General features: G+C 41.6%; 1 protein-coding gene across 1 annotated transcript in view; it reads left to right on the top strand.

The window, feature by feature from the left end:
- The first annotated feature begins 209 nt into the window (after positions 1-209).
- Positions 210-12,562, top strand: part of LOC145393465 (transcriptional coactivator YAP1-like) — a 156,921-nt gene continuing 144,568 nt past the window's right edge. Inside the window, exon 1 of the mRNA XM_080267568.1 lies at positions 210-780. Coding sequence (XP_080123694.1) covers positions 272-780 — 509 coding nt within the window. The 5' untranslated portion in view covers positions 210-271. The remainder of the gene's footprint in view (positions 781-12,562) is intronic.

Genomic DNA, 12,562 nt, shown 5'->3' with positions numbered 1-12,562 from the left:
CAGTAGCAAATCATAAGCTAAGCATATTCAGAATGCGTTTGATGTATGTTGTCGTTTGGAAGACGAGTGCATGTAAAATATTTATTTCAGAAAAGCATGTGAGGTGGTGATGCCATCTGGTGAGAGGTTTTGCAAATGTGGCGTGCGCGGGTTGGATGCGCAGTGGCTGGGACACTCACATTCCAGCATCAGTTCTCGGGTGGCAGCTGGAGGGAGAGGAGGCGTGTGTTATGGTGTGTGCTTGGTGTGAGTGTTGACCTTAGTAGCCAAGATGGCCAGCTCGAACAAAGATGACTCGCTGTCTATGGAGCAGCGGGGCAGCCAGATCGTGCACGTGCGCGCTGACAGTGACAGTGAGTTGCAGGCCCTGTTTGAAGTGGTGCTCAAGCCCTCGAGCCAAGTGCCCCTGCAGAAGCCCTTCAAGATGCGGAACCTGCCAGCATCTTTCTTCACGCCACCCGCCCACCGTCAGTCCCCGGCGCCCACTGTCACCCACTCGAGGGAGGGCTCCGCGGACTCGACTTATGGCGGTGGAGGTGGGCTGAGGGTTAGTGGCGCCATGTCCCCCAATACCGCCCCCCAACATTTCCGCCACCACTCCTCCCCCGCCTCCCTGCAGCAGACCTTCGCCGTAGCCCAGCAGCAACAGCAACAGCAGCAGCAGCAGCAGGTGGCCCAGCATCTCAAGCAGCAGAGTTACGACGTGCAGGACGACTTGGGTAGTCTTCCCCCCGGCTGGGAGCAGGCAAGGACTCCACAGGGACAGATTTACTACCTCAAGTAAGTTTGCCAAAGATTTACAAGGTTATTTACCATTTGAGTATGTTGCCAAACGATTTACATTTCATTTAACCCTGTGGAAGTGTTTATGTTAAGTTGCCAAGTTATTTGCATTTGTTTTGAGTTCAGGAACAATTTAGGATTATTTACTGTTAAGAGGCATGTTTAAAGTACATTATTTTCAGTAACCAGAAGTCAGTTCCCAAACGATTTCGATTTGTTTACAGTCTCTGGTAAAGTTTGAATATGATCTGCTTTAGTTCCGGGCGAAAGGGGTTTACTTTACAACCTCAAAGTTTAAGTGCGATTTACAAGTATTTATTAGTTCAAGTAACGATGCTATTTAGAAATACATTTACAGCCGCGAGGAAGTGTTGACAGTCTTACAACCTCGATAAAGTAGGCACACGATTTTCATATTGTCGATTGAAATTACTTTTATTTCCCGCCAAGGAAGTATATAAGTCAATTAAATGCCACTGCCGCAAATATCTGTAGAGGCGATTTACAGTATTTAGCATTTAGGAAAATTTTACGTTTTTTGTCGTATATCTTATACAAGGAAGTTTTGGTCGAATTATACCTTACCTTCCCTGGCGAGAAAGGTCTTATTACGTCAAGGTTAATATTTAACTTACCACATACTACATGGTTGAAGTTCTTGATTTATCTCTTTTGTACTTAGCGAGGTTTTCAGTGATTTACTAATATATTTACGGTACGTCAAGGATTTTTTTATTTTTATTTTTTTTATAGGATTACGGTAGTGTGTTTACCAACCTCGAGAAAATGGTATACATTTGCTCTCGAAGACATTGATATTTTGGTCACTTGGATAAGCAAAGGATTACGAAGGAGTTGTGGTTTTAGGTTATTTTTATTGTTGGAGTGTTGTGTGGATGTTGTGGGGGTAGAGCGATGAATTACGTATTCTCGAATGATGAGTGAATGGATGTATATAACTTTCGACCTGTTTCTCAAAGCCACATTCTTCGTAGATTTCTGTTTTGAGGATGTTAAGAACACTATGACTTTGAAACCTCGGCTTTTGTTTTATTTTCTTATGTTTAAAGATCTCATAAGTAGTACTAGTGGGAGTGTAGGTTGCATCATAATTTTGAAGTATAGGCTGGCTACATGTGGTGTAACTAGCCTACAATTTACCATGTTTTTTTTTTTTTTTTTCCCCTGGGCTATTGAAGAGCTAGACAGGGACTAGGATGCTCAGGCTACACGATTATTATAAATAAATCAGGATACATGTGCGTCACTTCCTTGTACCATCCTGGGTGTGAGAAAATAATAAGAAAATGTACGGCATTATGTTTCTGGGGCTTCAAGTGATGGGCATATATTGGGCAGAGGTTTTACGATAGTCTTGAGGTTAATTATTGTCCTTTTTTAAACGGGCGTTATGAAATCTTTGGGAAGTAGGTTCATCTAGGCCAGTTCGTTTTATGGCATTCCCGTTTTGATGAGCTAGAACGTAAGTAACGACTTTAATATAAGTGAAATTGAGGATGGTTAGGGAGTGGAAATGACACTGGATAGCCACATCAAATATTATCCTGCATAGATTGTTTCTGTACTTGGCATTACATGTGTGGCATTGATGAGGTAACCAGTTTCCATCGTAAATGTCAAACGAATTCCAGGCTGCTAAATTAGAGTGGAGTTTCAGGTATATTTGTGGATTTAAATACGTGTTCTACATTTTGTTAAAGTATTATAATTAAAGATGTAAGCAAGGCTAGAGAAACCAAGTTAAAACACGTTACGTTGATGAAGGTCGTCGACATTTATTTACGGTTTTCCTTGTAAGTTGTAGCCTAGCAGTATTGGAGGTGAACTTTCGGGGCATAACACGTGGTGGTATGCCGGGCTGGAAAGTTGCTAGAAACTGGAATATTTTAAAAAGTTATCCTTGCTTGACTGTGACGCACCCGTTCATATCAACAGTTCGCTAAAACCTCCTTCGCGTACGGAGTCACTGTATTTTTAGGCAGTGTTTGTGATAAGTAACGAGTAGGGTTTTGGTCATGCATTAAAATTTTAGGGGAAGGAATGTGGGGAAATATTAGGTGCGTGGCAACTGGTAGGAACTCGCGTAGGCGGCGGGGTTGCCGAAGGTTTTGGCGGGAAAGGGAGCCTCGAAGCCAATATCTCGCAAGCCACCTTTTTTTCTCGAGTGATTTACTTGAATTGGGTAGTATAAGACTCATTTAGGGTATGTGGATATGATTTAATACCAGCTCTTGAAGTTGGTGAAGTTTGAAAGCGGATTCGGGGATTTTTAAGCGTGCATATTTGGGAGAACTTGTTGCGTGCGAGTCCATGGCTGTGAGGGGAGGACCTGCGCACAGGAGCTGGATAGGACGCAGGCGCTGAAGGGAAGTCCAGCATTCCTGAGGGATAAAAGTTGCAGCCCTTTAGTGGCGCAGGGACAGAGGGGGAGGCTACCACGTCTTCTGCCTCGGCTGCTTGTATGGGGGGCCACGGCATTTTAATATAACCCTTATAATATGCCAGTGCTTTAAATATCCATCTCGGACTTTTCTCGGCGTTCATTTTAATCCTACTTCCCAGCCCCCTGGTAATTTAATATCAGTTGCTTTGTCTGCATGATTAGGTCCCAATCTTAAAATAGCTGACAAAGTCCTTTTTTTTATGTACCGTATTCTCGCACTATAACGACATAATGTGCTTTCCCTTCCTGTTTCATGCATCGCTTTAGGTTTCTTTAATTCCAGTCCCAATTTCCGACTCTGCGGTTGCTTCGTATCAGTTCAGGTATCATGTATTTGGCGACACCTGCATGTTTGGGGGCTTTGATAATTAGAAGAACAGACGTAACTGATTTTCTAACGGATATAACGTACGAAATAACCAACGTAGCGTACTCTTTGACAAACGTACATTACTTTCCTCTCAAACATCTTTTTACCCCAGCATTTCTCTTCATTCGGATGCCCAGTTTGTGACAAGATTCTTCGTAACTAAAATTGTCTTTTGCAGGGAATTCAAGTGACAGTTATGTGCACTCACCTTGTCTTCCCATGAAGCCTAAAAGAAATAGTTATGACGGTAATTTGATCGCTTTCAGTCTTAACCCTATGGTATTTCTATTAATTAAACGTGCTTCTTTTTCATTTAGCCTTGAGATTTATGCTGTGTGACTATTGTTTTTACAGATACACCTGCCATGAGAAAAAAAAAGTAACTTGCAGTGCTTATTCTTGTAGTTAGCTACCAGTAAGAATATAATCAAAAAAATATACCGGTATAGTGCTAAATAATAATACTACAAAAAGTGAAATTTTATTTTTAAAGAAGTGGTAAGTCTGTTAAGTATTTAATGTGTGGCTTTAGGTAACTGAAGAGGACGGAATAATGGGGGGAAAGCACTAGTTTTGCAAATCAGCTCCAGATCTTCATATATTTACCAAAGAGGAGTATTGTGTTTGACAAGATGTAACTGTAGGAAGTTGTATTTTGTGTAATTTTTATTACTAGAGTTAGGCTGTTAGGACCGGCAAAAAGCTGATATATCACGTTATTAGATATCTTACAGCAGTGCAAAAAATGTGTAGCCTAGACGAGTTACATTCGTTTACTTGAGGTACGGTAGGTGATGGATTTCCTTTGCCAGCCTTGTGTCTGCCAATTCTTTTTAACCCAAGATTTGCTGCCGGTATCTAATTTAAGACTAGTGTGTGTGTGTGTGTGTGTGTGTGTGTGTGTGTGTGTGTGTGTGTGTAGAGCCTATCATACTTGCACGCACATACGCACGGCCCAGACACACGAACGAACAAAGCCTGGCTGGCGCATTCCTGAAGGGCAAATTCAAGTCCCCGGCATGACCGCCGTGCCAGCTTGCTTTAAAAGGCTTGAAATTTAAAAAGTAACGTTTGGTCGTGGGTATTGTTTGTGGTTTTCTTAATTCTGATGTCTGCTTCTTCGTTTTATTTATTCTGGTGTTTACTTTTTAGCCATTAAGTGGTAGATATCGGTTTGTTTGATACGGTGATGATTGTGTTTCCGTTACTGTTATGTCAGGTTGCTTGTAAGGTTTGAAATCCTTAAGTAATATTTGGACTGGAATACTGTTTAAATGTTACTAATACATCATGGTGTCTTTTTTCACGTACGGTAATAGTAGATAGCGGTATTGTTTGATGCCGTTTGTGATTGGTGCTGTTTGTTTTTATCTTCCTGTTACCGTTGTGATTAAACGGTTATGTACGAGTAACCTTTAGACTGGAAAGTGAGAATGTTAATGGGGATGTTTATAATTGAATATACTCTTGTTTGTTTACTTTTCTTGCTTTGATAGTTTTTTTTTTCCTCGTATCTTGTTCCATATTACTTATAAGACGTGATATAAGTAATATTTGCTGGAATATTTTGCAGGGTTTATTATTAACATAAGTGTGGTTATTGTTCTTTGGGAGTAACTTAGATATTATTATTATTATTATTATTAATCATTATTATTATACTGTTAATAGTTGTGATAAGTTGTGGAATGTATAGGTGATGTAAGAAGTGGAAAATGATGGAGTTGGTTCAAATCAAGCTGGACTCTATTTGCTGGGGTAGGAGCCAGTGTTTGATATCTTGCTTGGTAATGTTTGCTTGTCACTCGCCTTGTGCGTGAAATACACAGGGAACGTTTGAACTGGAGTTTGTTTATGGATATATTCGTCATAGTGAGTTTCTGTTTTTCAAGAGTTATGAGCAAATATTTCCCGTATTTTTCTCGCTAGTTTAATTTCTCTCTCCTTTATGACAGGTGTTTTAATTGTAGGTGTAATCAGGTAAGATTTAATTACCGTATTCGTGTGTGTGTGTGTGTTCCGGTTATCTTTAGTCGATTTTTTTTTTAGTTCAGTGAAGACCTGTAAAAATACGAATAAAAATAATCGCAACTTCTTCCCTACGATGACTTTTTTACTGCGGCCCAGCGGTTCTATTTTTAACTCAGGTGGAACTTGTAGCGAAGGGGTGATGCGTCGGGTGGGGGGGAATTCCCTTGTTGGTATTTCGCCTCTCTCTCTCTCTCTCTCTCTCTCTCTCTCTCAAGACGCCTTGTGCATTGACCGTGTTCTTCCTCTTCCTCTTCATATATTTATTTTTATTTATTGGCTTAATATTAATGGCAGACCTGTCCTGATATAACAGGCCAGATCACTAATATATTAAGTTGGAAGGATGTAAGTGTAGTCTGTGTATTTTTAGTGTAGGCTGTGTTAATGTTAGTGTAGGCTGTGTATTTTTAGTGTAGGCTGTGTTAATGTTAGTGTAGGCTGTGTATTTTTAGTGTAGGCTGTGTTAATGTTAGTGTAGGCTGTGTATTTTTAGTGTAGGCTGTGTTAATGTTAGTGTAGGCTGTGTATTTTTAGTGTAGGCTGTGTTAATGTTAGTGTAGGCTGTGTATTTTTAGTGTAGGCTGTGTTAATGTTAGTGTAGGCTGTGTATTTTTAGTGTAGGCTGTGTTAATGTTAGTGTAGGCTGTGTTAATGTTAGTGTAGGCTGTGTATTTTTAGTGTAGGCTGTGTTAATGTTAGTGTAGGCTGTGTATTTTTAGTGTAGGCTGTGTATTTTTAGTGTAGGCTGTGTTGATGTTAGTGTAGGCTGTGTATTTTTAGTGTAGGCTGTGTTAATGTTAGTGTAGGCTGTGTATTTTTAGTGTAAGGTGTGTATTTTAAGTGTAGGCTGTTAATGGTAGTGTAGGCTGTTAATTTTTCACCATGAGTTAAAGCAGACACCCGGAATAAGTTAGGGTAGTAACAGAAGTAAAATGTCACCATCACTTTCTCCTGCTACTCGTCATCCAGTAACCAAAGTAGATGTGGTGGTGAAAAGGTCAAAAAATACCGAATACACCAGTACCGTATGAAGGTATTGGTACTGGTAGTGTTGTGGGTGTAGGTACCGGTAGTGCATACAAGTAGGTAATAGTGGGTGTAGGTAGGGTGGTAGTGGTGGTTGTGGGTATAAGTAGTAGGGTAGTGGTGGGTGTAGGTAGGGGGTGGTAGTGGGTGTAGGTAGTGTGGTGGTGGTGGTGCAGCTCCCCACCCACCCACCCACCCACTGGCTACCGTCCGTCCATCTTGTTCTGGGTGGATTCCAGAGGTAGTAAAGACGTGTAGGTCGGGCGCTCCAAGACACCGCTCTCTCACTCCCTCCCTCCTTACTGCTTTCTTAAGTTTTTCCCCCCTATCTTTTAAAATTACATCTTGACTTTGTTGTAGTTTGAATTCGAGTTACGGTACTACTACTACTACTACTACTACTGCTACTCCTGCTGCTGCTCCTACTGCCTGTCCTCCTCCTCCTCCTCCACTACTACTATTATTGTTATTATTATTATTATTATTATTATTACCGGTATCATTATTATTTGTTACATGGAATTACGATTTACCTTTTTATATAGGTATTTAAAGTCTCTGCTGGAGTTATTTATGTACTTTCCTTGTTACTTAGATTTTTTTTTTTTTTTTTATGGTTTCTGTAGTTATCGTTTGTTACCTTTTGGAAGTACTCGTTACTTTGATGCGATTATTTTCCGTTCGGTGTCTTTCGGTTACGCTTTGAGGTTACTGTTAACGTGGATGTGTTTCTTCTGTTACCATTGATACCTGTTAACGCTGCTGTGTTTACTCTTTATACCCTTGATGTGTTTTACTCTGCTGGCTTTCGTTGTGTTGGTCTTTGTTACTAGTGAGGATTATTTGTTTCTTTTGATGTGGTATTGCGGATTTCACAGTTAGCCTACCATACGAAATACCCGTTACTTTGATGTGGTACCGTTACTTTGATGTGTTTATTTGTAGTTTGATTCCTGCTCTGTGTCTATACTTCTTTGGATTTCTGTTATCTTAATGAATCATCTTTTACCTTGATGTGTATAATATTTTTGTTATGACTGAGTTCTTGGCCTTTTTTTTTATACATTTGGAATGTTGCCTTTCACGTATCCATTTTCAAAAAGTTCTGATTGCCATATATTAGTTTTTGGAATGACCTGCTGCCTTTCATATGTGGGGTAAAAATTTTGTTAATCGATTACCCTCCTAAAATTTCTTCCACAAAGCACTGATGCGATTATTGGTATCTGTCTTTTATGTGTGGTATTGTGTGATGCAATATGACACACGGACCAAGGATTCTGAACTACAAACACTACCAAATGAACACTGTTTCACTTTACAGATCATTTCAGAGCTCATCGCACTCAGGGGTAACGATTATTATTATTATTATTATTATTATTATTATTATTTGTGTGTGTGTGTGTGTGCAGGATCTCAACACTAATACTGTCTTTCCCTCGCTGTCTTTCCCACTGCCTATGACCTTCTGGCTTCTGGAATTAATTGGGTTTTGAAGTGATTTTTAGTTTGCTCTGCTATATTTTCAGCCTTTGCGTAATTTGTGTTGTGATGATTAACACTGCCTGTGAACTATGCTTGCGTCAGTGATGGTGGTAGTGATGCAACGTAATGATGATGCTCCTTCCTCTCCCCACTCCCCTCCCCTCTCTTCCCCTCCCCCTCTCCCTCTTCATCCTAGCTTTCTCCAGGCACAGTACCTCGACTCCCCCCTCATCTCTCTCTCTCTCTCTCTCTCTCTCTCTCTCTCTCTCTCACACACACACACACACACACACACACACACACACACACACACACACACACACACACACCTGCTTCTCATCCACGTACCTTCACACGCCTACGAGCTTCTTTCATGCCATCTTTAGTTTCAGTTTAGATTAGTTAGGTGGTTATGCAAAGTTGGGACTGTTTGCAATCATGGGTTTGTTTGTTTTTTTGTTTTTTTGTAAGGCAGGGGGAAGCTTGTTCTTAGGCTTATTTTTACCGCTACTACTACTACTACTACTACTTTTTCTATAATCACCTCCATCCATTGGGGAATTATATTGTGAAGATCAAAACAACCTTCCTAATATAGTTCACTACTACTACTACAACTACTGCTACTACTACTATACCACTACAACAACAACAACAACAACTACTACTACTACTACTACTACAACTACTACTACTGCTAATACTATTACTATTACTGTTTGTATTACTAATTTTTGCCGTTATCATTGTTTGTTTTGTCGTTATTGTTAGTTACATGTTATTAGTAATATTACAGCACCGGTAGTAATAAGATCGTTACTATTGTTATTTGTAGAGATTGTATTAGCTTAGTAAAATTCAGTCACAGGAAAATAATAGACAGACCATCGATAGTAGTAGTAGTAGTAGTAGTAATTTGGGTGTTAGGTGTGGTGTGTGTGTATTTACGGATGTCATTATTATCATTATTATTATTATTATTATTATGGGCATCAGGTATGGTGTGGTTATGTTTACGGATTTTACAGTATTTATTTGCCTGTTCTTGTATTTTCCTTCACCCCAAATTTGGACGTAGGTTCGGGAGGTCAGAGGAGGGGGTTTCTCTCTCTCTCTCTCTCTCTCTCTCTGACTCAGTATTTTCACACATTTTTCTCATATTCACCCTTCTCTTTCACCCTCTCGTAGATTTTCTCACATTTTACCTCACCCTGTTTCCTTATTCGCTTTATCTCTCACACTTTCTCACTGATTCTCTCACCCTTCTCTCCTTCCCCTGTAACCTGACGACCCAACCCCCCCCCCTTTCGTAAATCAGGAGGGTGAGGGGAGGAGGAGGTGTTGGAGAAAAGGGAGTGAGAGGGGGCGAAGAGAAGAGGGAGGAGGAGGAGTGGAGAAAGGGGAGGGAGAGGGGGAAAAGAAGAGAGGGAGGGGAAGAGGGGAGTCGAGGGGAAAGAGGAGGAGAGAAGAGAAGAGGGATGATAAGAAGGGAAAGAGGAGGAGTAGGAAGGTGAAAAGAGGAGGAGTAAGAGTGTTAGGTGAGGAGGAGGGTGAGAAGAGAAGGGGAGGTTAGGAGGGAGGCGGAAGACGAGATGAAGAGGAGGAGGAGGAGGAGGTAGGGGGTGAGATGAGAAGAGGAGGAGGTCAAGAGTGAGACGTGACGTTTCACAGGTGGGCCCTAGGGTCATTCTCTCTCTCTCTCTCTCTGCCTCCCCATTACCCATCCACACAAGACCTCTCTTCATGGGTCCTTCCTTGCCCTCCGTCCCTACCTCCATACTCTCCTCCTCCTCCTCCTTATCATTATTATTATTATTATTATTATTATTATTATTATTATTATTATTATTTTTACTGTTACTGTTTTCTTTTCACATCTTCCTCTTCCATTCTTTCTTCCATATCCACCATTCTTACATTCATTATTCAGTTTTTATAGTTTCTCGTCTTTTTTCTGTACATTTCATTTCCCCATTATTTATTATTATTATTATTATTATTATTATTATTATTATTATTTCGCGTCAGTTTATCTCTACACTTTTCTTCACACCCATGGAGTTCTCTTTTTCTATTTTTTTTTTATTTCTTTGTCGCACCTTTCCGTCCCTCTTTTCCTGTTTTGTTTTTCCTCCACTGATCCTTCTCCCTCGCAGTTTTTCTCAGTTGCTTTTCTGTTATGTTTTTTCGTTTTCAGTTTTTCCTGTTTCTCATGCATCATTAATTCCCCCCTCCTCCCCATCTTTTAGTTCATATTTTCTGTTCTTTTCCCCATCTTTTTTTCATTTCTTCTTCGTCCCTTTGTCCCATTTGTTTTTCTGTTATTTCTCCTTTTTATTTGTTTTTCTCCTCGTGTCTTTTTCCTCTTCCTTTCGTTCATATTTTGTGTTCTTTTTCTCTCATCTTTTCTCGTGTCTCCTTTCGTTTATTCTTTTCTCTTTCATCTGTTTGGGAGTTTTATTTCTGTTATTCGTGGATGTGCTCAGTTCCAGCCTTCAGATTCTCTCTCTCTCTCTCTCTCTCTCTCTCTCTCTCTCTCTCTCTCTCTCTCTCACACACACACACACACACACACGCACGCACGCACGCACGCACGCACGCACACACACACACACACACACACACACACACACACACACACACACACACACACACACACACACACACACACACACACTATTGCACCATGTTCTCTGCATTTTTGGTCTGTTTTGATCTCACACACACACACACACACACACACACACACACACACACACACACACACACACACACACACACACACACACACACCATTGCACCATGTTCACTGTTTTCTTTATTTTCTTTGTTTTTGCTGGGTGTTTTGATCCCCAACCCCCGGGGGGCTGACTTATCTCTTGCCAATAAACAGCATCCTCTCCTTATCAGCATCTAAGTATCCCGCCCTCTCTCTCTCTCTCTCTCTCTCTCTCTCTCAGTTTATCTATGTACCGTATTTCCATCGATCTCATGCCTTGTCAACGAAGCGAATAATATGTCCAGCTTGCGTCATTAGAATTAGGTAGAGTTTGTGAGCAAGGTGTGTTTGGGGTCTTGTTTGTGAGGAGCCTTGTCGGTTTGTGAGTGTGTGGTTTGGGAAAGGAAGCACGTAAGAGTAAATACATAGACGGCGCCTTACTTCTGTGAACATCCTTCCCTGTGTGTCGTTTTGTGAGTACTGTAGTTTGTTGTATGTCGTTTTGTGGGTACTGTAGTTTGTTGAGTGTCGCTTATGTAAGTGCTGTAGTCTGTTGAGTGTCGTTTTTGTAAGTCCTGTAGTCTGTTGTGTGTCGTTTTGTGAGTGTGGTAGGACAGGGAAGCACAAAGAGGAACGGTAGGTGGGGAGTGAGGTGGTGGTGGTGGTGGTCGCTGGTTGGAAATACCCCTGCCTGCCTGTCCCCCTCCCCCATCCCTTCCCCATCCTTCTCTCCCTCTTCCCTTCTCTCATTCTCCACTCGCCCTTCCCTTTCCTCATCCTCCTCTCCCCCCTTCCATTCTCCATCCTTCCCTCTCCTTTCCCTCCTCCTCCTCCTCCTTTCCCTTACACACCTACTTCTCACTTTCCCCTCCCCTCCTCCCTTCCTATATCCTCTTCCTCGTCTCTTTCAATACCTTTCTGATTAATGTCATTCTGTTTTATCTTCCTCATCCTCCATTTTTTCTTCTTGTCCCTCATTTATTTTACATTTTTCTTACATTCTTTTTATCCATCTCTGTAATTCACTCATCTTTGCTGCTCCTCCCCTCCTTACACCGTCTTCTTTTCCTCCTTTTCTTCCTCCTCCTCCTATGCTTCCCTCCGGGCCCTTCCAGGTGACCGGGCCTCAGGTACTGATTAGCATTTAGACGCTCCTCTCTCTCTCTCTCTCTCTCTCTCTCTCTCTCTCTCTCTCTCTCTCTCTCTCTCATCTATGCTTCTCCCCTTCCTCTGTCATAACCCCCCTTCCTCCTCCCCCCTTCTTTTCATTGCATCTTCCTTCTTTCTCCACTCTTCCTATCTTTCCTTGTGTTATTCTTCCCCCTCCTCCATATTCTCTTTTATTTTCCCCCTATTTCCACTGTCCTCTTCCCCCTTCCTTTGTGTCTCTCCTCTTCCTCTCCTCTCCTCTCCTCTCCCTTGCTTCCTCTCCTCTTCCATTTTCTACGTGTCTTTCCTCCTTTCCCCCTCCCCCTCAAGGCTTACGTCCATATTAAGTTACAACCAGAATGTGGAGTTGGAGGAAGGAGGGGGTGGGGGCGTGGACCACTCCCCCCTATTCCTGATTGTCTTGGCTGGATAACACTGCTGGAAGCGACACTGCAGCGGTGAGGTGAGGACACGGCAGTAGAGAGAGGGAATACGGAGAGAAGGAAGGGTAGGGATGGGAAGGGAGAGAAGG

Source organism: Coenobita brevimanus, chromosome 24 (assembly GCF_032717465.1).
Source record: "Coenobita brevimanus isolate Jiangsu-jjx chromosome 24, ASM3271746v2, whole genome shotgun sequence".
NCBI classification, from domain to species: domain Eukaryota; kingdom Metazoa; phylum Arthropoda; class Malacostraca; order Decapoda; family Coenobitidae; genus Coenobita; species Coenobita brevimanus.
This window is presented reverse-complemented; position numbering and strand designations above follow the sequence as displayed.